This window comes from Lytechinus pictus, chromosome 3 (assembly GCF_037042905.1).
Source record: "Lytechinus pictus isolate F3 Inbred chromosome 3, Lp3.0, whole genome shotgun sequence".
In the NCBI taxonomy this organism is placed as follows: domain Eukaryota; kingdom Metazoa; phylum Echinodermata; class Echinoidea; order Temnopleuroida; family Toxopneustidae; genus Lytechinus; species Lytechinus pictus.
Genome location: NC_087247.1, coordinates 11,856,419 through 11,882,998, shown reverse-complemented (window position 1 = coordinate 11,882,998; position 26,580 = coordinate 11,856,419). Strand labels below are relative to the sequence as shown.

Below are 26,580 nucleotides of genomic sequence, written 5' to 3'. Positions count from 1 at the left end.
TAACATATTTTAAAAGTAACAAGTGGGCCCTCGTTCAACTTAAAGATCATATCAGCGGAATTCAACAAATTCGTCTCACATGTCTATGGCGTTTGTGTATTTCAGTGATTAAAGGATGCTATGACAGGTCTATCTCAGGAAAGCGGAAAAAGCGCATGTACACTGTCTATCACAGCTTAATCCATGACATGACACAGGGTAAATCCGGAAATGTCAAGGTCATGACTTAAGAAAAATGTTTCTCTGAAGCCATTATGGTAAAAGTTATATCCGATACGGATCCTATTTTCAGAAAAGTCTGCACTATGGAACTGCTTTTTAACGAACAGTCGCGCTGCCAGTATGAACGGATTGGAGGCAGGTGGAAATGATGGTGTTTCGACTTTGATGGGTTATTCATATGCACCGGTTTTTAAGTCATCAGTAATGCCGTTGGAAGACTCTGGGGAAACATTTGTCAGCGACTAAACCAACTAACTTACCCAGTCGAGTTTAAATGATGAATAAATACAAGTGCGACGATTGTCAATTTGATTTCAATTACATTTTGAAGGCCTTTTTGTTACTTCTCTTTTCGATTTCAGCCCAGTTTGCTGTGAACTTTTTCAGACTTGGAACTGATTCTTTTTAGCACGTGCCTGTAAAGTTCCTGATAGTTGTAGCTATATTAATTATCATGATGAGATACAAAACGACAAATTTTCAGAATTATCCTGTCATTCAGAGACACGTGAAGAAATAAACATATACACTCATTTCCGCTAAAGTTCGTTAGATACAATTCTAAGTAATCGAAGTTTACGATGACAATTACCTCTCGTTCGGCGCCGCTTTGCCAGAGCAATGACCAGTAGTCCGTGATTCCTAATAGCTGTAGACAACGGCGCTTCGTAACAATTAATTAATTAATCACTTAATTAAGAATTAAGTGACAAATAATATGGCTAGATTATCATCGATTAATCAGTTAAAACTTAATCAGCTAGCAACATAGCCAGGATATCAATAAACTTGTAATCATTTGACAACTTGTTTCAGTAATCAGGCGGTAATTTATTTATTTCTGATGGAAACTGGGATCTGTTCTGGAGGCACGAGGCACTTCTTCGATGTTCTTGGACATGTTGGAGGCGTTTCTTATAAACAAATCTAAAAAGAGCTATGAGTGGCATTTGTGTGGGCGGAATAGAGTGTGTCATCTCTGTTGAGTTACAGGTTCATTTTATTCTACCTGAAGTTGTTTTTGCTTCGAGGACTCACCCAGATATGTCCCCCAGGAACCATTCCCATCCATGGGGTAGCCCCCTTCCTCCGTCTTTATAGCACCCTCGTTTAAGCGCTCATGAATCATTCTATTGGATTGAATGTATAAGTCTATTATGATTAAGGTCTATGACAAAATAATGGTTATTGCATTTATCAGATTTAACCGTGATCTTGAAGGAATTACAAGAATTATGTATGCGCGGAAACTATAAAGAATCACTAGTAGGCCTAAAGCATCTTATCAAACTTAAATTCATGTTTTTACCAAGGAAATGTTAGTGAGACGATATCGGACGGCATTGTCGTCCATTGTTGAATCTCTCATACTCACCATGACAAAAAGAAGGCATTTTGGGTAAATCGGGAGGAGGAGAAGTGCAGTTACATGTTTGACCGTTACCATGGTTACGGAAACACACGTCTTGGGCAGGTACCAAGGGATATTGATACGCTGAAAATGAAAATAACCTCTCAATAATACTTTTTTTGTATACAGGTTATACTTAATACTTTTTCCCCTTTTCTTTGTTTTTCTGCTTTACCATTAGCTATTTTTCATTTTGTACTCTTCAACCTTATTCTCAAACATGTCAAAGATGGAAAGATTTGCAATGGACACCATGAGAACATGTCGAAAGTCAATTTCTTATCAACCTTGCCCCTCTCCCCCCTCTCTTAAAGTCATCTTGTTCCCAACTCCAAGGGCACCATCTCTTCATCTCCCTCGTATCATCCGAACATCCGAAATACTTATAGGCCTAAATTCATTTCATTGCTATTGAAGGTGCGGTTGGAATAATCACTGCATTGCAATAGTTACAGATTCATTTCCATTAAAGATTCATGTGACTAAAAAAATAAATCAAAATACACAGGCCATGGTCACAATTCCCCCGCCCCCTCTTCTTCTCTCCCTTTGCCTCTTTCCCGCTCCACCCTCCTCCCTATCCTCATTATCCCCCTCCTCCTCCTTACTCCCTATCTCCTTCTCCATCCTCTCCATCATTTCATCCCTCCTACCCTCATTCCCTACCACCTCCCCCTTCCCCCATCCCATCATCCCTCCTCCCACCCCTGACCCCTCCCCTTCCTTCTCATCACCCCCCCCCTCCTCCATCTCCTCTGCCTATCCACCCCCCCGACCGCATCCGGTTTCCTGTCATCCCGCTAACCTCGTTCTATCTCCGGTCTTCAGCGGTTTGAGAGGGGGTAACCGGACACCGTCCCTTGTCACTTACTCTTCATCCATGTGTATCTATTCATGATACATAGCCAATCGAGTTCAATGTGGTGAAAGAGGTCCCACTTGACTCATCTCATAATATATCTATATGGATGCTCTACTTCTCTTTAAGAAGAAACTTATGAAAGATAATACCAACTTTGTTGATATTTGATTTGACTCAGGGTGTTGTACAATATGCGAGTAATTTGTTGCTAGATGCTACCGGATTGGTCATTTGCCCCCCCCCCCCCACCCATGTTAGATCTGTGATTATAAATGATACTTTTCATTAAGACAAATGCATGAACAAACTGTGCAGGATTTAGAATTTGTGTGCTGTAAGGTTGGACAAAATTAATCATCATCCTTAAAGGAATCAAATGAAAATTGATAAACCGCAACTTAATAAGAAAATTCTTCAATTGGATTTACATTCCATTTGAAAAATGAGTATTTCCACCTACCACCATCCGAGATCCCATCTTCTACCACGATTGAACCATGGAGCTGAGTAGCTCCATGATTGAACTAACAAGTTAAGCAAACAAGTAACAAACACCTAAGTCACAAAAATGCCGTAATCGAACTACTGGAAGTAAGACTAAAGTGGTTCCCCCCTCTCTCTCTCTCTATCTTTCAGACACACACATCCACACACACCTCCATGCACACACCCAGTCTCTCCCTCTCTCTCTCTCTCTCTCTCTCTCTCTGAACGACAAACTCACATTACGTCAAATAACAAAAGAAACACACGTGACATGATTTTACAGAAAGTTACATAACATGAGGATACATACAAGTATACCGAGGACGAAGAGAAGAAGGGGGTGAAAAAACATTGCAAACTTGCAAAAACTTGCTACATGCAACATAATTATGAGACAGTTGGTGTTTGATGGGACAGCTGGATCACGTGATCTGCATGGAAACAATGTAAATGAACGAAGAGGGCCCACCAACAGCCGCAAACTTCATCAAGGATATTTAAGGAAACGCAATGGAACTATTGTGGGATAAAACAAGAAGACAGTGTCACCATGGACCTGTTATCAATCATAGGGATGTTCAAGCAATTGCGTACATGTTATGGTAATTATTTTTTTATGAATAGACAGGATAAAGAGGTACATTCAACGTCATAATCATAACAACACGCTAAAAATGAAAAGGTTGAAAAGGGGCCAGGAGTTGACAGCGTTTTTAGTAAGGGTGGAAAAGGCTGTCACTCTTAGGACCTTTTACATCATTTTCTACCGTTTCCGCCTTTTGTACTTTTTAGAGTAAACTGAATACTGATGACGATAAATCCACGTAGGGGCAGCCAAGGATAGAAGATTCCTAATGTAATTGGCATCTCCCTATACCTCATTGTCATAACCATTCAAGTCCCTCTCAGTGGATGTAAAGTCGTAGGTCATTTGGTAAATCAAATGCCTTCAAGCCTTGCCAACAGTATAATCAGGCACGGATCAAGAGGAGCGAGAAAGGGGGTGGGGAGGGGCATTTGCACCCTCAAGTTGATATGAAAGGTGCCCCCCCCTTTCGAGATGATATTGCCCCACCCTGTGTAAAATGAGGAAATCTATTTCTTCTTAGAGTAGAATGTTGACTTTTCTTGGAGAGAAAATAAGCCCTTTTCGAGGAGAGTGAACACCTTTTTTTTTGGGGGGGGGGGGGCAAACAAAGTCGGCCGACCCCACCCCCTTTCCTCCTCTTTTGAATAAAATCCACATCTGACATCCGTGTAGCCTGGTACATCAATCCAACCATTTTCCACAAAAAAGTATTGCTAAGTGAAATGAAAATAATTGCCCAGTCTTACCGATAGGTGTGCACGAGAATCCGTCCCCTGTGAAACCTTCCTTACAAGAACATCTGTAAAACCCTGGAGTGTTTGTGCAAACTGCCTCCTCGTCGCACAAATCCGTTCCTTCGACACACTCATCAATATCTGGGATTTAAAAAATCAGATGGTGAATTTTAAAACATCGGAAAGTTTGTCGAAAAATTTCGTAGGGAACAAATAACAATAGTCACAAGATAAAGCCTCTGTACCCAAATTCAATTATATGATTTTCAACAAAATCAGAATGGAAATATGCAAAGTTTGTTGAAAAAATTTCAAACGGACCAAAAGAAGATCACAAGATTATTCTGATGTAAACACACGCCACTCAAATTTTCTACCTCTGTCTACAAAATAATAATGTTGACATTGGCCCACTTTTTTTAAACAGCAAAGGGAATAACTGATTGAAGGAAAATAACGTGACAAAAGCATAAACAACAGTATAACAATCATTTCAATTCAAGATGACCTTATACGATTTAATATAACTTTTATATATTACTTACAAAGATTAACCACAGTGCAAATAAATCCTCTTTTGTTATTAGTTAATATTTGATAAAATCAGTCACATTTCAATACGAGACGTGCTTTTCCTTGCCCTTTTGTACATTCCAGGCCACATTAATAAACAAAGTCAACCACTTTCAGGGTCTTACCATGAAGGAAGATAAGAGAGAATGTTTGATAATTATTTGGTTGATGGGCTAACCATGTTTACATTTTAGACCACAATAATAGACAAATGCAACCACTTTCAGGGTCGTATTATAAAGAAAAAAATATGGAGAACGTTTGACAATTATTGGGTTGACGGGCATATTCAAAATGTAGTTCGATATCGAGACTTTCATTGCGATCAAGCATGAAAAAATAGCAATAAACCACGTAGCCACAATGATACTGTGTCTATTTAGACTATTTTGATGCCTCGCCTGACTGAAAACCATTGATCCAATGACGATTTTATCAAGTTTCGTTCTTTCTTAAACTATTTTTCCCTGCACATCCTGAAAGACACCCTTTTTTAATACTAATGATTGTTTGAAAGAATGATTTGCACTAATGGTTGAATAGGTAAGAAATAGATAAACATGTTTGTAACACCAAAGGTGACTTGAGTAGCGATCTATTTATAGGTTACAGAATTAGTTCGAAGACTGAAGTGATATGAGGATTGATATTGTAAATATAAATTCAAAATCGAATTTTGAGAAAATGCAGAAGGAGAAGAAAGAGTAGAAGGAGAAGAAGGAGAAGAAGAAGAAAAAAAAGAAGAAGAAGAAGAAGTATTATAATAATTATAAGAAGAAGGTAAAAAGAATGGGAAGAAGAAAGAAAGAAAGAAAGAGAGAAAGAAAGAAAGAAGGAAAGAAAGAAAGGAAGAAAGAAAGAAAAAAAGAAAGAAAGAAGGAAAGAAGGAAAGAAAGAAAGAAAGAAAGAAAGAAAGAAAGAAAGAAAGAAAGAAAGAAAGAAAGAAAGAAAGAAAGAAAGAAAGAAAGAAAGAAAGAAAGAAAGAAAGAAAGAAAGAAAGAAAGAAAAGAAAATAAGGATAATGAAGACGAAAGGAGAAAGAGACAGAAGAGGAACAGAAGGGAAGAAAGTTAGTGCGCCAGGGAGTTACATTGGAGAAAATTACGATAATAAATCAGATGTTTAAGTAATCTAAAAGGTATATACATTTATATCAATTTCAAGGCAAGCAAAGACGCTACTTCACACAGAAGCAAATAACATAAAAAGCAAGAAAATCTAGAAGTAGCACTAGAAAAAGAAGTTTAAGAGCATGAAGAGCAGAAGTAGCAAGAAAGTACCACTCGATCGATGATTATCGAAAAAAGTAGGAAATATTATTTTGTCCAAGAAGTAGAAGTAAATTACAACTTAAGAAACAAGAGCAGAAAGGTAGCACAATTGATGACAGGTGTACGAAAATAATGAAGAAATATTGAATTTGAAATATGGTACCATTTATCACCCCTAATCAACTCACCTTCACAAGTCTCGCCATCACCTCGGTAACCACGCGGGCAGGGTCCACATTCATAAAGTTTGACCACTCCGTCGGCTGGGTAGGGAATATCGGTCGATGTCAATTCCTGGGTTGCACACGTGACTTGGGGGAAACATGGCCGCTGAGAACATGTCTTCAAATCTGCATAAAAGATGTAACAAATATTTTCTTGGGTAAATATATACTATATGTTAATAACATTTATGTTTTTACCCAGTGAATTTATTCATTGGGCCACTTCATGAGAAAGATTTCATGAAACGTTTGAGAGAAGAACTGATAGGGTAGAGTGGAAAGTGTCCGCCATATTTTCTTCTCACCCTTCTATCTATTATGATGCGATTGAAGCAGATACGACTCACGGGGGTCAGGCACTGTTTTACTGAACTTTCCAAACAAATGACAAAAAGGGTATTTCCCCAGTTTTTATAAACTGATAAATCTAACGCAGACCACATTCTCATACAACATTGGGGGAAGACATGCTTGGTCGACATGTTTTGTCAAACTTATTTGTCTTCTCCTATTATGTCATGGTTTTGTTTTTCTGTCTTTAACACTATCATTATAAGAGAGTCGTCCAATCATCGCGAGATGAGAATCGCGTAGTGGGCGGACTTGCCCCTTGACGGACTAGCACCGCTCTCTCCTATCATTTCATTGTTTTTTAACAATAACTATATTTTCAATACATTGTAAAATGCATAACGACGAGTAATGTAGAAACGATCATGATTCAAATTAATAGCTGATTATTTTACGCTCATTTTCGTCTGTAAGCTAATATTAATTACAAAGAAATATTTATTTTTGGAACGAAAGTAATGACCATGCATGATGTTTTGCATGTTTTGATGCGATTGAAGTTTGCAACGAAGCATCGCGATGGTTATACTATTTTTATCTTACGTTAGAATAATTCTCCATTTATTTTATCACAACAACTGGTTTCGCTTGGTGGGGAAATAATAATCATTTATATTGAGCTCTGAACTACTACACACGCATTGTCACTATAAACATACTCTCAGACTCCTACATAGTTTCGTTGTTTAGGATTGAACTTCAGAAGAGACCTAAAGGTCAAAATATCACGGCAAGGATCATAAATACATCTTACCCAGAAGTACCAAACAGGTGTGTATGTCAAATTACTTCGTTTTGCAAGAAAATGAACATGTTTTGTAAAACAAACATTCGTTTTTTTATCAGAGTTACCTACCTAAAGATTGTGTTATTTAATACATGCAAAATGTGCACATTATGCTATCTTTGGGATATCAGAGAAGTCTAGCGCCGAAGTATCTCGACGCTTCTGTTGCCCGTCGTCAATGTTTTTTAATCCAAACAAAAAACCTTGCATGTGCTTTAACTGGAATGTGCTCAAGCAGCTGATTGGTGTTCGACTAATGGAGCATTTTCACGTGACCACGGTGTCGCTGTTAAAACTATATGTTCGCAACCAGTAACTTTACAACATGCCTAGAAGGACATCACACTTTCCTTTGGGCCACTAGGAAACCGTTTCGAGAACCATAACCCATTTCCCCCCTTGTTTGTTTTCAAACAAGACAGACAGACATACGGACAGACAAATCCTACAACATTGACTCATATTTCGTAAACATGATGACCTTGCACTACATTGTTGATTTTTTTTTATCTGTTAACAAAGCCACATCACGCAGGGTTATACAACATGACCTACATCATTACAAAAACGATCGGTGACACTTGGTCCTCATGTTACGGTCACATTAATCATACCTCACGGAGAACATTTTCAGGAACATTTGACCATACCCATCACATTCAAGGTAACAAAACATGATGTCGCATTTGAATAGATAACGTCTCATCATTAATGGTGCACCCCATCAATACCTCTCTTTGTTTTTCATTTCAAGATAAACGGTGTTTCATGTATCTCTTTGTCAGTGATATTCACCCACAAATTTGCTCTGAGCCAATCAGATGCGAGGGTTTCAGAAGCTTTTAACACTTGTCAGCGAAAAGTCACAGTCTATTCATTTCATGAAATGCTCCCACGAACTTCACTATAGGTCCGTTGGTGCGATTCTGAGTTTCTGACGACCCATAAGATCAGAGGAAGGAGAATGTCTGGCTGGGTAAGGCGAGGGTTCTTTAAAAGTGTTTATTTGACATTTGATTCAATGAATGGTATTGTTTATACTCTGTCATCGTTTCTCAAATCAGTCTGCTTTTAAGCTCATTTGATTGAGATGAGATTCAAATGAGGAAAATAGGATCGTACATAATTATAATTCTGTCCTTTATTGTCATTTTTTAAAAGTTTCTCATCACAAAAATAGGACCCTAAAACCAATGTTACGGGAGCGGCAAAAGTAAACATTACAATTATGAGTAACACCATTCGAGATTTCCCTAGGGTTTGGAAAGGACAATCTTTACACACACCCTGGGGTATATTATTTTTCTTGCGTGTTAACCGCGTTGCGACTGTCAGCGAAGTCATTTTTCTCTTGCCAGCCCGGATATTCAATCAGGAAGAAATCAAAGTAACTTGTTAGTTCAAACTAGCCAAGAAAAGAGGCGGTACTGTAAATTGATCTGAAAATTAGTGCACAGTTATGACTGGACGTGAAAAGTCAGAACCTGGACAACTGTCGCGAGCTATCCTACTGCACCTCCCGTGACTCGACAGTATTCCAGAGTTACCTAAAATCCCCTTTTCCACCTTGTCTTTGGAAGGCCCTAGTTAAAGCAGCTCGATATTCAATCATCTTACAGTAATGTTACGGCTATCGAAAATAAATCGACAATTTAACAAAATAATGTTCCTTTCACGAGAGCATTAGGCCTATGGTCATCTTCGGGAGAAATGAAAGTGTACAATTCAACATAGGTACAGATTGATGCGAGCCTCGAGAAATAAACTCTCAAAATCATCCTTGTCTGAAGTTTAATTGCTGCTCTGATTTTGATTTCCCGTAACCCCTTTCTATACCAAGATTCGTAAAGACAAGAAAACGCAAAGGGATCGTAGAAAATAACTGATTTTGCTTTCTGGAGGAAGCCAATGAAGCAATGGCAACTAAAACTCGATCCACGCGAATCTTCACGTTCTTGGCACAGAGGAAGGCGGTGCCTCCATTTTCGTGACACCATGGGTGTCAGAGCCCAATCATCCTGACGGTGAATCACTGGCTAAATGTTTCGAATTCAAAACCAAAACAATGATCAAGAACAGAGAGGTCGAGGGAAGTGAGAGACTGGCAACAAATGTTTAACAGATGGGGGATCTCTCAAAGTGACAAGAAGAAAAAAATTGGCAACATTATCAGATAATGTCAAAGGGAAAAGCGAAAAAGGAGCAACAGAATTGAGCCACATTGACAAGACTCTTGATATTAAACTTGAGTTGGTAAAGTTGGATTGGAGCTAGTTTCTCGGGGTGTGGGTCTGAGGGTAGAATGTTATATCACCGATTTGAACGATATTTGTTTGTTACATGTAGGTCCATGATTGTTAGCATCATAAAGGAGCCGTGGCCGAGTGATCTAATGCGCCTGACTGTACATAGAAAGTCTGGGGTTCGATCCTCAGCCGCGACACCTGTGCCCGTGAGCAAAGCATTTAAGCGACAATGCTCTTTTATCCTGCATTCAAATAAATGAAAATGCTATACACATTCATGGTAACTAGATGTGCACTTGTTTTTTTTAATTATAAATATTGTGTAGAAATATCTATTAGGCCTCGGTGAAATATAGGATAACAGGTTTACTGGTCAAGGATTGGTATTGGTTGAAAGTTCCTTTCAAGAGATGTATATATTGCTTGGGCCGGGAAAGGGTATACCTTGGTATTCGGAACAACGAACTACCCTGTTACACTTATTCCCGCCGAGGATGATGATGCACATTTTCAAAGAAAGGAGGACGGAAGAAATTTGTGAGTTTACAAAACATCTCTCAAAAACAGCTGCTAAAGAATCAGTCATAATCATCGGTATACCCTGGAAAGTGATTGGTGAGTCAACGAGTTTACGCGACTGTCTTTGAAGTTTAAAGGAGAATGAAACTCTTGGAGCAAGTTAGCTTTTGTGAAAGCAGAAAAATCAAAGAATAAGATCAACAAAAGTTTGAGTAAAATAGGACTAGCAATAGAAGAGTTATGACCATTTGAATGTCGAGATCACTAATGCTATGGAGATCCTCCCATTGGCAATGCGACCAAGATCTATGATGTCACTGATGAACAACTCTCCCCTTTTGGACACTGAAAATATACCCCAAAACATCTCTTTTTGCTCATTCTAATCATATGACAAACGATTCATCAATGATACAATGTTGTGAAACCTCTGTACTTGTCCTCTCATAAAGAGAACACCTCACCTTGTGATAGACTCTATAAAAGTTAGAATATAAGTGAAATAAGTACTCAAGTAATGAGGGAGTTGTACGTGTGTGACATCACAGATCTTGGTCGCATTGCCAATGAGAGGATCTACATGGCATTAGTGATCTCAATATTCAAATGCTCATAACTCTCTTATTATTCATTCAATCTTCCTCAAACTTTCAACAATATGTTTCTTTGATTTTTCTCTTTGATATGGATTCAGCTGGTTTCAAGGGTTTCATTCTCCTTTAAGGACGGTTTTGAAAGTTATGCGTAATCGTACTCATCATTCGTCCATTCCTCTTCATGAACAACACCATCACATTCATCATCATTATCACCATCGTATCATCATATTTGTTGTCATTATCCTCATCGCAATCATCATCATCTTTATCATCCTCATTATTATCATCATCAGCATCATCGCCGTCAGCATCGTCATCGTCATCACCACCAACAATACCACAACAATCATCAACATCAGCACTACCATTAACATCATCATCGCCAATAGTCATCGTAATCATCAATGCCATCTTCACCAATTTATTTTCTTCATTTTTCAATTAAAAAGATTTAAATTTGAAAGGAAACGAACCTTCCTCTTAATTTGTAAAACAATAATTGCATTATGAGCTTGAAGGCGAGCTTTTCGATCTTTAGATGACACCAACTATTGTGTCCTCTGGCCCATCGGGTGGGCAAACCACCTTTCGAATCAACATCACGAATCATATCCGGTGTTGTCGGGCTCGTATTTACTTTCTCGAATTGCCATGAGCACCATGATGTCATATTTTCCATTTCCAAAATTTCCAGTCAAAATATGATTACCTGAAATGCCAAAAATCAAATTGACTCAAGGCTCTTGAAAGCAGGAGTTCCCGTCACACACACACACCATCCCTTTATGAATCATTCATTCATATATCACTCACAGAATCTCATTAGGATATCGGAAATCATTTTGATTGTCGATGGCTTTCAAACTTATCAAAAACATCACTCACTCAAACCCAGTAAGCTCATCAAATTGTGTCCCAATAACCGTTATGATTTGTTTCTAAATGCGGAATGACCGATACTATCAATTATTATTAGCAGCAATCATATCGCCCTGACTCAAAGGACGGTCGTGACTGACAGTGGTTAGGCATGTGCAGAGAAGACAAATGTATTTTCTACGTGGGCATGAAAATATGGTGGGCAATTTTAAATGGCAATCCATATAAATGAATCTTTATTGAGATATAAATCAGGCAATCCAGGATCTGACTGGTAAATCCTAGAAGGAGAATGAAACGTAAATGCATTTGATTTCAAATTACAACATATATGTCATTAGTCATCTTCGGTTTGATTGTCATTTGAAATTACTTAACGCCTTATAGGTAACACTATGATAATGTAGGTTTTAAATGCGACCGTAGAAGAGCTGTCATCTGTAGAAAAAATACACATCGATTCAACGTTGACCATGTTGAGAACAAGGCACTGGTCAGTTAAGGGTGGGGTTCAACTTTCTGGTAACTTTTTAGATAAGTGTGATTACCATGGCAACAGCATCAGGACCATCTGTAAATTTAAAGAGAGTCTAACTCATAAAGATCCTTCTAGGCACAGGATCAAATACGATATTCCTAATTTAAAAAAAATAGAGATAAAAATAATTGAAATCTAATGGTTCTTGACAACTTACCGACGATAGTGCATTCCTCTCCGTTGCCAACGTAACCTCTATTGCACACACACTTGACCACGCCGCTGCCATCTTGGCACTTGGCATTTATATCACAGATCTGTCCGGCATTGGCACATCTATCCTCAGATTCTGAAGAAGAAAAAAATGATAAAATAATTATATTCTGGAACCCACCTCCATCTTAAATGATATCCAACATCAGTCTCAGACAAGATAGTCTAACAATTTCTGAACGTCCAGTACATAATATGTACATGACCCCCTTTATACGAATGTTTGATCATCATGGCAGTGCAAGATACGCAATAAGTTTTGAACAACATTTTCTTTCATTTTTTAAATAAAAGTATAAAGGCGGTTTATCATATCAAACATATACTACATCATTATTACATTACGGTATCTTTGCATGTACCCGTGTCATCCGTTATATTCATTAACAACGCAGACTTTTCTGTAACTAAGTATACTTTGTTAGCGTGAATTAGATTCAATACAATTATGCAACATCGAACCGCATATTTATCAAACACATCTCACGCGTATAAGCCTTCTATTCTCTTCCAAACGAAAACAAAACAAAACAAGAATGCTTGTAATATATTTATCCAGTGCTTAGTTTTAAGATGTGATCTTTTGTAGTTCACTCCCCATGCATAACTATATTGGCTTATACCAACATAATAACTTCGATCAAGAGAAACAAATCCTTCAGAGTTGACCAAATTTGATCTTCAACAACCCGATTTGGAACCCGCTTTATGAGGAAACTGGCAAGGTTAAGATTTCAACACGATAAGACTTTCTCCTAAACCGAACAATTAGGGATATATTAGTGGAAATTCGAGCAATGACAATTGTAGTAATTCATTCAATTGGTCATGGTTTGGGAAAGTGACCGTCTCTGAAGTTGTTATTGTCATCATGGAAATGGAGAGTATATTGACCAGTCATTAACTTAAAGAAGGGATTATGATTCATTGTTCACCAAAAAAAATAAAAAAATGGATTCAGGAAAGCGAATAGGAACAGCGATCAATGGAAGTATTAATCAATCACCCATGTTTCAATGTATAAGCACGTATTTACAAGGAACCCCCCCCCCCCAAAAAAAAAAAAAAAAAAAAGATATATAAGTAATTGGCACAGTCTCGTAGGATAAACATTTTGTCACATCCCATAAAAAGTAACCATATATTGTTTATGTGATCATTATCTATGCCATGAATACATCATTTTCATTAAGTAACGTAACGTTACGTTATGTAATATTATTACATAAGCTACAGTAGATTACTCGCACATGTAAGTTGTCTGTATCATGTATACGATCATATTCATCTGTGTAACGTAATGTAGCGTCTCGTAGACGTTATGGCATGTATGTTACGTTACATAAGTTACGTTACCTGTACACCTAAGCTTGCCGTCGATGTATCTAAACTGGTATCCTTCTTGGCAGAGGCACATGTAGTTCCCATACGTATTGACGCATCGTTGATCTGAAGGGCATTGGACAGCTCTTTCCTCACACTCGTCAATATCTGTAAAAAAATAATAACAATAAGATTAAAAAAAATGTGCTGTAAAAAATAGAATTAGGAAGATGATAGGGACATGCGTCGGGTTGTAGCTTAGCCCTTTAAAATGGATTGTCCGTATATTTATTTTATCTCTTATTCATTTCATTTTTTTTCAAAGTTCCTTCTTTTATTCAATGTTGGAAATAAAAATTGATACCGAGAGAAGAAATCACACATCCCTAAATGATTTATGTACATTTCCTTTCCATCCGTCTGTGGAGGAGTCAGTGCTTCACAAATTACACCCGTCTTTTTTATCGAGTAATTAATAAGTGCGTTCGTGATTTTTTACATGGAAAGTCCTTTCATTTTAGCATTTCCAAAAGCATTTATTCACGTCGTATTTATTTTCTAACAAAACCTTTTTGGTGAGAATAGGAAGATTTTCTTTGAATTTTCCAAATAACATTATAACTATTATAATACGCCCTCTTTCTTTATACTACAGTAACGGTAACAGACATGACAGCAGGTCTCCAAAAAGGGAAGAACAATCAGACTTCGAATCTTTTGATTTAATCCATGGATAGACAACTCGACAGAATAACGAGCACAGAATGCAGAAATAACTGTTAAATTGCCTGTCAAATCGACGAGACAACATTTACTATCAGGATTCAATGTGCTTAGCTGTCTCGACTCTTCGAAATCAATAGCATGATCTTTTAATCCTGTTTCGAGCGAATACATGTAAGTTGGTTCTTCATAATTCATATTTTCATATGATAGGGAAAATGGTACTTTACTGTTTTACTCTTTTTTAAAAATATTTTTCTTTATTCACTTTATCTATTCATTCACGTACTATTCGAAGAAGTATATCTTAATGTTCGCGTTTGTTGTACAAATTCATCATATAAAGAGAGATGTTTGCTTTTGCTCCCCAACCAATGACGACATCTATTTATTAACATAAATCACACACTGACATATCAAAATGAAGTTCGCAATATGCACAAAGTAATTGTTCAACCGTTTTTTTAAAAGACGCATTATGATGCCCCATCAGTACATGCGATATTTTCAACAGGGGAAAGGGGGGGGGGGGTGTCTTACGAAAAGAAAAAAATTGGCTGTTTTCACACTTTACTTGTTCACAGTTTATTTTCCAATCGATGGATTTTTCATCAAGAGGGCACCAGATTGAGAGGGGGGGGGGGGGCTCCTGCACTATTGGAGTATACATACTTAACCCCCCTTTTTCTTCACCCATACCTCTCATACTTTATATAAAGATCGATTTAAGATACCTATAATATCAGCTTCCGTTCTTTAATCTCTTAATTTGCATCAGGAGACCCTCTCAGCAAAGCTCTTGAAACTTTCATAATTATTCACTCATTTAGCATGTTTAGCATGTTAACAGCACCAAACATCGCATCTGGTGGTAGCCCCTGAACAACTGTTTGGCTGTTCTATTTCCATCTCACCCGCTGTGACACGCAATCAAACCAGAACCGTTTCATATATTTTTATTAACACAGCGATTAAATATGAAAACTGGTCCCCTTCACGCTGTACGAAGGCCCCTGAATGTAATCCCGCATTAAATGCCACACTCAAAACATTCATGTATCATGCAATTGACTTGAAGTCAGTCTTAATATATAAAACATGCAGAATATAATTAAAACTATAATCAATTCTGAGTCATCAATCGGAAATCCATTCAAGAAAATCATGTTTATGTTCTAAATATAGCTCTAATTATTAATTTCGTGTATCAGTAGGAACAACAGAAAAGCGCTTTGCCTCCATTGTGATAATCATGATGATTTAACGATCGACCAGATGCATGGTCGTGGATTGCAAACTAATCATTTTAATTAAAACAAATTTCCCACTTTCGAAAAACTGACACGCAAAGCGCAAACGCTTTTCACTGGAAATGTGCAATTATTGCATACATCACTTTTTTAATTAAGTAATTTTAATCACGGTAATGGGAGAAAATACATTGTCATGAATATCAATCATATTACATGCATTTGAATGAGATGAGTCGGTTAAAATATTTTCCTCTTCTTCTTTGAAATACATAAACAAATTAATATAGATATTATACATATTAAGACCGAATTATTGCAGGTTTGTGGGATTGTTGTAACTGGTGTTCATTTCTTTTATGAACAAATATCGAGGTCGGGTTAGTTCCAGAGAAGTAAATGTGAGGGGTGTTAATGATGATCCTTTTCACAGTTCAGAAAGTCAGAAAAGTTTGAAATCCGACAAAGCGTTGAAAACCAATCATCCATGAATACGTTTTAATTACAATGAATAGTGTGCAGACATTAAGGGGACGTCCGGATATAATGGAGAAGATGGTACTTTGGCATAAGGGGTGATATATAAGAGAATAAAATAGAATAGAAAATATGTACATGTATATGTATATAATAAATGCATTATCCTTTTAAAATGAATTTGACCACCCCTTCTCAACGCCTAAACTCCTTCCTCTCAGAACCCTACCCCTCATTCCTTTATCACCCCCCTTTCTCATCATACCCCTCCATCTCTCTCTTTTACTTCCCTTCTCTTTCCATCTGTTTTTTTTTTTCTCTCTCTCTCTCTCTCTCTCGATCTATCTCCCCTCCCTCTATCCCCTTTCTCTCATTCTTCCACACAAGTCACCCCATTCGGAGACGGCTCAGCGCACTTACCTAGGCAGTGATAACCGTCTTTCGCGACCCTCAGACCTGCCGGACAGATGCACTCCAATCGCAGACCATTCTTTCTGCACCCATACGCACATCTGCCTGGATAACACCGGCCATCACCTAGTAGAAGAAAAAGACGGAGTATTCTTAAAAGTATATGACAAATTATCCAGGATATGGCCGACATGAAATGGGAGGGTCAAGAATATGGTGGTCTAGGAGTCCGGACTATAAAGTGATGGGCTGCAAAACGAATCATTGGGTTAGCAGGTGGCATTCATACATCTTCTTTAGATATCCACGAGGTTTACATACAATATAAAATAAAGATATATAAACACATTATAATCCTATGATAACAGGGGCGTTTCTATTATCAAATGATATCAAAACATTTTGACACTGATATAATGTATTGTAATACTAGTAGTATATTGTTATCACACACACCCCTGAAATGAAAAAGCTTACATGCATCGGTAAGCTCGTGCATATCAGAGTTCACGGGTCATGGAAAGAACTATCGAGAGTTCAAGTAATGGTAAGGGGGCGGGCTGCCGAAAAGGTCAACAATCGATAAATCTTCCACTTAAATGATTGAATTATCCATCTCCATCGAAGATTTATATCCCTAACAATCCGTAACGGCCCGACGCCTGTTTTTTTTAAGCGCAATGCAAAATGGTCGGAAACCCTAGGTTTTAGAGCCACTTCACTGAGTGGAGATTTTTTTAGACGACTGTGAATATTATTGGAGGATAAACACTTCATTTCTAATTCTTTAGAGCAAACCTTGAAAGCTAAAAATAAAGCTCGTCTTAACCAGGCCAACGGCTGTATTATGATTAAAAGATAATCCAAAACTCTTTGTTTGTAACCAATGGTGAAAGAGTACGGATTGGAAATATATACCTTTTTTTACTTTTAAATAACCAGGAGTGGTGTTATTGTGATAATAAGAACGGTTTGATGTGGAAATCTATGAGACTCTAATAAAACAGTTGTATTGTATATGTTTTATTTGTTGATTTCCATGATTGACTTTATGACTAAAAAAAAAACAGTTTGGAGGATAGAAATTCCGATGATTCCGTGAAAGTACTTTATGAGCGTATTTTCGTCCCTGTGTTTTTGTCTCCGTCTCTGCATTTTGCTTCTGAAAAAGATATACAGTTTGAACTATAAGTGAACTCAGTACTTTCTTAGAGATTACACGAAAAATAAATCTCCAAAGTCTTCCGCTGTCACTTTTATAACAGACTTTAATACCCATAATCACAGATAATTGTGGATGATGTAAAGTCACCTAGACAGACTACCTTAAAATATGTTACAAAGATTAATTCCTATGTGGCATTTGATACCAGTTAGATACTTCTTTCGATGAAAAGATCATAATTATAATCAGAAAGGTTAATGACAAGAGAGGGGGAGTGATGGGAAGAAATGCAGATAGAAAAGAGAGTGCTATGGGAAAGGAGAAACAAGGAAACGAAGCGGAGACAATAAATCAAGAAAGATGAGCGAAATCAAATAAGAAAATGATATGATATGAAAAACTACAGTAAAAGAAAACGAGAGAACATGATGGAGGGATTGATGTAGAAGAGGGGGGAAATACTCGAATGTCATTAGGATTTAAGGAGGCTCGTCCTTCATTGCTACAAGCTCCTTTCATTATCTATCAAGATCATTTTTTTCAACAGAATCACATGAACTCAAACGAGGCACTTCCTACTACCGAATTTGAATCACTTCCCTACGAAAACACTCCAACTCTGTGATTCAGACTCTATTGGGGGATGAAAGATGCTCGCAAGTGAGGGAAAACACAGTCCTAAATGGGGGTTAACCTCAAAAAGGATCCGGGGTCATTTTAGTGATGCACTTAAACCCAAGCTCTTCCACTTGGGGTATGCTCCTTTTCACATCTGGAGCCCGATTCACAAAACCTGTTATAATAACAAATTTACAATAACAGTTACAAGCTACTAAAATCATTCAATTTGATTGGATAATAGCAAACTTGTTACATAAATTTGCATTTGTTATTAATCTCTATGATACGGGACCCTGTTTAAATGATACATCGTCATGATCCTGAGATATTACATGTTCATGACAAGCTGCATAGAACTTAAGGGATTACCACAGGCATGGCAGAAGGAGGGGGTATAAAGAAGAAGAAGGAGAAGAAGAAGAAGGAGAAGGAGAAGAAGAAGAACGACAACAACAGCAAGAAGAAGAATGAGGAGAAGAAGAAGAAGAAGAAGAAGAAGAAAGACTATTTTTTCATTGCTTTCGGGGCATGCAAGTTCCTAACCCCCAAACATACAAAAGAACCATAACCACTATTGACAGTTTATACAACAGCAGAAACGGGTATCACCATCAAATGCCTTAAACCTGTTTTGATTCTAAACAGTCAAGCAGGCATCTTCTCCCTTTTCTTGGCTCTAAGAAGAAAGCCTGTCACATTTTGAGTGACATTCATAGGAACGTTTGCCAAATACCGACATGTTATCATTGATATGATTGTAATGTTTATTGAAAGGGCATGATGAGCAGATGGCTGAGATGAGGTGGTGACTGAATGTTGATAGATAAAAAAATGTCTTCACTGGATATATTTTTCATCACCCTTCAAGCGTTCATAGTTTTGCAAAGAGGTGAAATCCAGTAATATGCACACATAAAGGTAACTGAAATGTCAGGCATTCCTGGGGATAGACCCAATAGAATGTGGGTAACAAGGACGGTGTCTCGGAAGGGGTAGTGTTCGGCCAACATTTTTATATCTGGTATTTTCATGTATGGAAAAAACACAACTTGAAAATCTAATGATGTAGAAAAATCTAATGATGTAGACAATCTAATGAGGTACAACCCCAATGAAAACGCAAATTAAAACTAACGAAATAAAATCCTCCAATATGTATATTTCATTTTCTGCATAACAAAATTATAAACAGGAGGGGGAAAAGAGAACAAAAGAAAAGGGAAATTAGGGGAAGGAAAGAGAGAGAGGAGGGACAAGGAAGAGAGAGAAAGAGAGATCGATAGTAGGAAAAAATAAATAAAGGGATCTAAAAGAGAGAGGAATGAAAGTGGGTGTGCCAAAATAAATATTTTCAATGGTCTTTCTTCGAACTGAAGCCGTGTATGGGTACTCATTATATAACCCTTCCCTCACTACTTTCAAAGAAACATAATAAAGGACTTTTAAAGTGCGGTAGGCAAAATAAGATGGAAATATACCATCCAAAAACAGACTTCAAGATACTTGGAGGCATTAAAATAATATGCTCATAAATATTACATTGTTTACATGCTATACAAGTCACTTGTTTGACAACCTTACAACCTACTACAAACAATTAAGGTTATAAAAGTTTTTAAGTTGATTTGAGATATTGAATAACAGAGCTTTTTATCATGTAAGGGTAACTTAAAATATTAAGAAAATAAACACTGAGCATTATATTATCACTATTATAATATACCATTGAATTTTTTTAAACGAAGTATTTACACATTCATATATATTTGATTACAATTACAAATTCTAGACAACTGTAAGTAGGTAAACCCAAACGGTACGAATTTTCACTGGAATACGTTATAAGAAATATAAAAAAAACTGAAATGATGAGGTTTTGGTTTTTTTTTACTTTCTGACTTTTATGGAGGTTTCATGTTTGCTTTGATTGAATCGTAGTGATTGGATGTAAGATTTTGTTATGGGTTTCAAATTTATTCAGAAGAGCTTTACCGAACAATCTGAGAGGGAAAGTACACGTATCGTTTTCGATTTGGATAAGGACATGAGGATCCCATGAAAAACACCATATAGGTTATCGCTGTCGGGGTAAGGGGCAATAGCTAACACCATGTCAGGCCGCTTGGTTTAGGAGTTTTCAATTAGAGAAGCTATTATGAGCCATCTTTCATCAAGGTATTATAAATCTACAGGAGGGCGCCAGGGTATTTCAATGGAGGGGGGAGGGGGCAAACGACCTAAAGGTGTAGTTATTTATCTCTATCAAATGGTGAGGGTATAGTATAAAGGTAACCGACCTAAAGGCTCTTTGTGGTTCTTTTTTTCTTCTCCAATTTTCCTTTTTTTCCCTTCGTTTTTACAACTACATGAAAAATCCAAACAAATATATATCGAAACGCCTTTAGCTAGTTAGGTACTACAATTCGTTAGACAATTCATGCATCGTTGCCAAAGGAAGTTAAACGTCAAGATTTCACAAACATTAATTGAACATCTTGATGAATTGGAATGTTTAGTACACTTAAACCCGGGAGGAAACAAGGCGTTGGAGGTACTTGATTGAGTACTTACGTATACAGGTCTTTCCATCTTCTTCTAAAAGATAACCTTGCTCACAGTGGCATCTAAAACTACCCAGGGTGTTAATACATCTGTGATTGCACGGCCGAGGTTCCAATCCACACTCATTTAGATCTGTTAATAAGACAAATATAGACAAATAAAAGATAAATTAGTATATTACACATCTAAAATACATTGCATAAAAAGTACTTGATAGATTTTACGAAATATTATTTTCTATATAGTAGTATCAGAGTCATATTTACCCTCCTGACAATTATTTTTAGACAATAGGTTTTTACTAAATAGTCACACTTCAAACCATTGACAGCTACAGAGATGTATGAACAACTACCCATAAAGCGATCTCGATCTGACTCGAAATTAAACAGATAATCAATCGATTTTCCTTCGATTGACATGTTGTAAGTACGAAAACCAGAGTGACAACTGCTGTGTCAGCATTCCGATTGTCATGTCTCGAGATAAAAGAAGCTGTGAACTCAGTAATCAAGAAGAAGACCCTCCACAAGCAACCGATGTCATCATCTCAAAGACATCTATCAGCAAGGATTCTTTCTGAGCTCCACATCATAATGGCACCTACTAAAAGCAAACAAGCCAACTGTGTAGAGTCTATAGGGGAACATTTTCAAACAGATTTTTCTTGAGCTGGCCACCCTAATGATACTTGAATGTATGATGTTATAAGCAAACAAACCAGCTGTGTCATGGTAGGGTCTACGGACACATCCTCAAAGATTCATTTAGAGCAGCCCACCCTGATCGCACTTACTATAAGCAAACAAACCAGCTGTGTCCTAGCAGGGTCTACGGCTACACCTTCAAGACAAATTATTTCTGAGCTGCCCGCCTTTAGTGGCACTTTGATATATGGTTTTATAAGCAAACAAGCCAGCTGTGCCATATAGTAGGGTCTCCGGCATCATCCTCAAAGATTCTTTTGAGCAGCGGCAGCCCACCCTGATGACTCTTACACAAGGTGTTATAAGCAAATTACGAACTAGCTGTGTCTTAGCAGGGTCTACGGCCACATCCTCAAGGATTCTTTCTTAGCAGCCCACACTGACTGCACTTTGCACTTATGTGTGTGATATTACAAACAAACAAACCAGCTGTGACCTGAAATACTCAATGCTATTATCTTGTAATGGAACTAGCACAGTTGGAGCACAGTTGGGACAAATGTTTGGGTCAACGTGGTCAAAGTAAAGAGTAAAACCAAGGTTTGAAATGGGATTAAGAGCTATCAAAGCTACTCCTTGTTAAAATACATTTTCTAACCGAAACTTGGTCATGTAAGTGCACTTGTGGTCTACGGTCAAAGTTTATATTTTCCCTGCTCAACATGTTCAAAGTAAACGCCATTCTTAAACTTGATTATCACTTTTCATTCTTAAAAATCGTTTTGAGTAGGAATTCATGGGAAAACCAGCCAGCGCGTGAAGGTAAAATTTAATGAATCACATACCGTGACAGAAATTAATATTTTTGTAAATGATATCTTTGATAGCTTGCTTTGAAGACCAAGGTCACCACTAATGTAAAAGATGAAATATGCGCATTGAAAGTTCGAGGCCGGTACTATCGCAGTCAGATGGTGAGATTCTAATCCGTCAAACAAGCGTGACAATTTTCTTATTCATCTTCACATGGCTCATGCCCCTACTCATTTACTTGCACAGTATGAAAAACAAACACAGAGCCTTCCGTGATATCATTTCATTAGACATCATGTGCTTGATAAAAATGGAAATATTCATAGGAGGGTGTCTGCCAGCCTTTCATTGACAGTCCATCCTATTATTTTTGCAGATGATTTTTCAAACTGTGAGCATCTTCGATCCAATTAGCTTCCCGTACTCTCCACACTGGTCCCCCATAAAGAGTCGTACAGTGGGCGACTTCGAAAGCGTAATGGGCATTCTGTTATGGGAAGAATGAAAGACATTTTTATCCCCCTTCTTTGGTGACAAATCTGGTCAACATGAACGACTGGGGGACGGAAACTATTCGATTTAGAACCTTTTCTTACGTTCGTCTGACAGAATTCCACACTGTTATCAGAATATCGAGTGTCCTGCAACCTACAAAAGTTTCACAACACTTCGAAAAACTTCAGATGAAAATACTAAAAAGTGTTGTACATGATCCTCTTAATTCTCTTGCATTACTCGCTACAAACAGTCTGACAATAATAATCCGTTTAATAATAATAATCTATTAATTCTTTGGCATTGGTGAATTCTTATCAATTCTTTTAAACGAGGTTACCAATTGCCAAACATTTGTTATAACAAAGTCTTTTCTAGTATTCCTTCCTCTTTTTTTTATGTTTATTTCATATATTATAACTTTTGTTGTATTTTATGTTGATTTTCACTTGTATTTATGTATATTTTATCATGTTTATGTTCTATTTTCTTTTTATTAAAGGGGAGGGTTCGTTGTAAATCAGTTTTTATAACTGAACCGAACTACCCTCCACCTTATTTTATCATTTGTTATAAATTAAACATGAATAAATAAATGAAGTGCTAAAATGGGGAAGAGTATCAAGGGGGAATTGTTATGATATTTTTGGCAAAAAGCAATATATCAAAGTATGGAATTAAGAAAAATAAAACATTTTAAATGCTGACCAGTCTAACTGAATAAGTTCTGTTTAACAGGTGCTATTAGATTCCAAGATTTTAAGTTCTGATTTTTATGCACCTCATGCATGTCAGGTGACCAAAATGTCAGTTTTGCTTTATGATGCACGAAAAAAAAAACACTCTAACGGATCCCAATGACAAGCTTATGTTAATATATACAAGAAAAAATACATCCATGATAATCATGCCTGGATGAAATGCATCGCAAATAGTCTAATTTTCGTTAGTGATACAGGACGGTTCTCTCCTCGGTAAGGTATCTCAACGTCACTCTAAGGCTCAAGGAAGTCCATTACGATAATTACCCCTATGAAAATCGACCCTAATTTCCTGACTGCCGCAGTCGAACTGTCTGAATGTGTGTCATAAACCCCTTCTCGATCGAAGCAGAATGATTCGTATCGACATCGAGAGATGTACTCACATTAATAGGGACTTGTCGCTCCACCACGCACGACGGATTCAACCAAATAGAAAATGTATTGTCAAATGCCATTCGTGACAATGACCAACCAAGAGGTCTTTGCCGAAAATTGGCGAGTCAAAACAGCAATTCTATCCTTGATTTCGGATAAACGACACATTTCCCTTTTTTGTCCGATCTGAAACTTAGGACGGACTGCTATTCAGGCTCACCTATTTTCGACAAGGACCTTCCAGCTGTTCATTGTCATTTGACAGGCATTTTCAATACATTTACTGTGTTCTTGAATCAGGGATCCGTGCTTGAATCCTCTATTCGTCGCGGAGCAAAACTCCCTAATACTCTATCATGACCGCAACGCCACCAGTCTAAAACTGAAAATGACATACCTTGGTCTTTTTTAATAACGGATCGTTGTTGTAAAATGTGCACAGTTTCTGTAAAAAATGTTAACTTAACTATCAGCCACTTTAATAATTTCAGTAGCTTTAATTATACTGTTGTTGCAAACTTGTTATTATAACAAGTTTTAATATGTAATGGGCCCCGAACTACCCAACTACACAATGGACACTAAAAATGGCGCCACATCAGACACGATGATGTCATATACTTTGAATGGTTGCATCGCGGGAACTGTGGAGATTTTCTAGTGTCAATGGTCTCGGCAAAGACTAATTAACATGATTAGCGAAGCTTTTAGGAAGTCTAGCTCTCGTTTCACCATTCAGAATACTCCTTGTTTACGTAATAAAATCCAATAATAGCTGTAACGAATTTTGTCAGATAAACCAATGAGGGACGCCAAATTTCGTGCACGTAATGATGCCGCGACGAGTTCCGTAGAATTTTACGTTTCTCGTGAAGGATCATAATATGCAGATATCATCGGATGTATACCAATACCTTTAATATTTACCGTCACTGCAGACAAGTATGCTACTTCTTTACTTGTAATTCTTTGTACTTCTTCACATGAGCAGATGAGGTTATATGTAATAAGTTAACCGTAGCCAAAGAGCAATTCAATTCTATAAATTGTGAAAATTATTAAAGGGTTTTTTCTCAAATTTTGATTAGCATATTGAAAAAACTCCGATCGACAATAGCTGAAATGTCAGATTTCAAATTATAAAAAAACAACAACAAAATGTTTGTATTTGGCGTGTCATAAAGCTGTTGAAATGTTACGCGCAACTTCATGCACAAGCGGTGACCAGTCCTTGTGACAAAATGAGATCGTGTTGTTTTCTCATTTTTAAAAATTTAATTTCTAATGTGTTAAATTCGGATTTCAAACTCAGCCAATGAGGATCTAAATGATAGGAAATTTTCCTACAGGAAGGAACACAGTGTCTCAGAGTGTGTTCACATTGTGGAACACGATGTGTAATCACATTAACACTGTTAAATATGAGCATTTTACCAGTGTGAATCATACATTCAGATATCGTCCATGTGAATACGCTGTGAACATTACTGTCGCGGTGTCCACGATGTTTAAATATCTACACACTGTTGAATTTGAGCATTTCAACAGTGTGAATAAAATGTTCACATAGTCCACTATGTGAACACACTGTGATCACATTGTGTGACACTCACTGCAAAAACACCGGTGTTAATTTAACACCAGCTCGGTATCTATATCGTAAAACACCAGAGAGGTGTTGAAGCAACATCACTTTGACTTTAGGCTAACACCAGATAGGCATTTAAACAACACTTATCAGTGTTAAAAAACACAATATCAGTTTGATTCTTAACTGGTGTTGTTTAACACTTCCCTGGTGTTGTCCGATTTAGATACCGGGTTGGTGTTAAATCAACACTGGTGTTTTTTACAGTGTGTGTGTTCTTTCCAGCAGGGATGATTTAGCACCGGAGAACGTCTACCGGTCGTGCGTAACGTTGTACGTAACTGACATAAAGCTTTATGTAACACCCCATGACTTGGGCGCGGCTCCTATAGTTGATATCTTACCTGCATTACAATTTGATCCTGCATATCCCGGATCACATCGACACTGGTTTGGTGCAACGCAGGTCCCATGAACGCAGCCCGATTCACAGATTGCTGTAAAAGTGGAAAAAAATGGAAAAATTTATTCATGTTTATTCAATCATTTTTTTTTCAAGAAATGCAATGAATGAGTAACCATACAATCCAAGGATGTGTTTTTCAACATAGTACAAGAAAACATTATAATCACAGTCATGACCAAATATAATTCAGATATATAATATAGGCAATAATACGAACGAGTACTAAATTAATATTGTGATAAATTTAAGGTCGATTTCAACTAAAGTAATCATAAAAATGATGGCTTTATAACGATCATTAATGTTAAATCAACGTTAATTTTTACCAACATAAATCATAAGTGCAACAATATAAAAATTCCTCTTCTCAATTTGAACAATATAAGATTATAAAAT

General features: G+C 37.1%; 1 protein-coding gene across 1 annotated transcript in view; it reads right to left on the bottom strand.

Moving 5' to 3' along the window:
- The window catches only part of LOC129255906 (fibrillin-3-like), a 75,614-nt gene that overhangs the window by 28,820 nt on the left and 20,214 nt on the right, over positions 1 to 26,580 (bottom strand). The window contains exons 2-9 of the mRNA XM_064097939.1: positions 26,123 to 26,215; positions 21,046 to 21,168; positions 16,698 to 16,814; positions 13,861 to 13,995; positions 12,449 to 12,580; positions 6,337 to 6,498; positions 4,317 to 4,445; positions 1,598 to 1,717 (exon numbers count right to left, since the gene is read on the bottom strand). Of these exons, the coding sequence (XP_063954009.1) occupies positions 1,598 to 1,717; positions 4,317 to 4,445; positions 6,337 to 6,498; positions 12,449 to 12,580; positions 13,861 to 13,995; positions 16,698 to 16,814; positions 21,046 to 21,168; positions 26,123 to 26,215 (1,011 nt within the window). The remainder of the gene's footprint in view (positions 1 to 1,597; positions 1,718 to 4,316; positions 4,446 to 6,336; positions 6,499 to 12,448; positions 12,581 to 13,860; positions 13,996 to 16,697; positions 16,815 to 21,045; positions 21,169 to 26,122; positions 26,216 to 26,580) is intronic.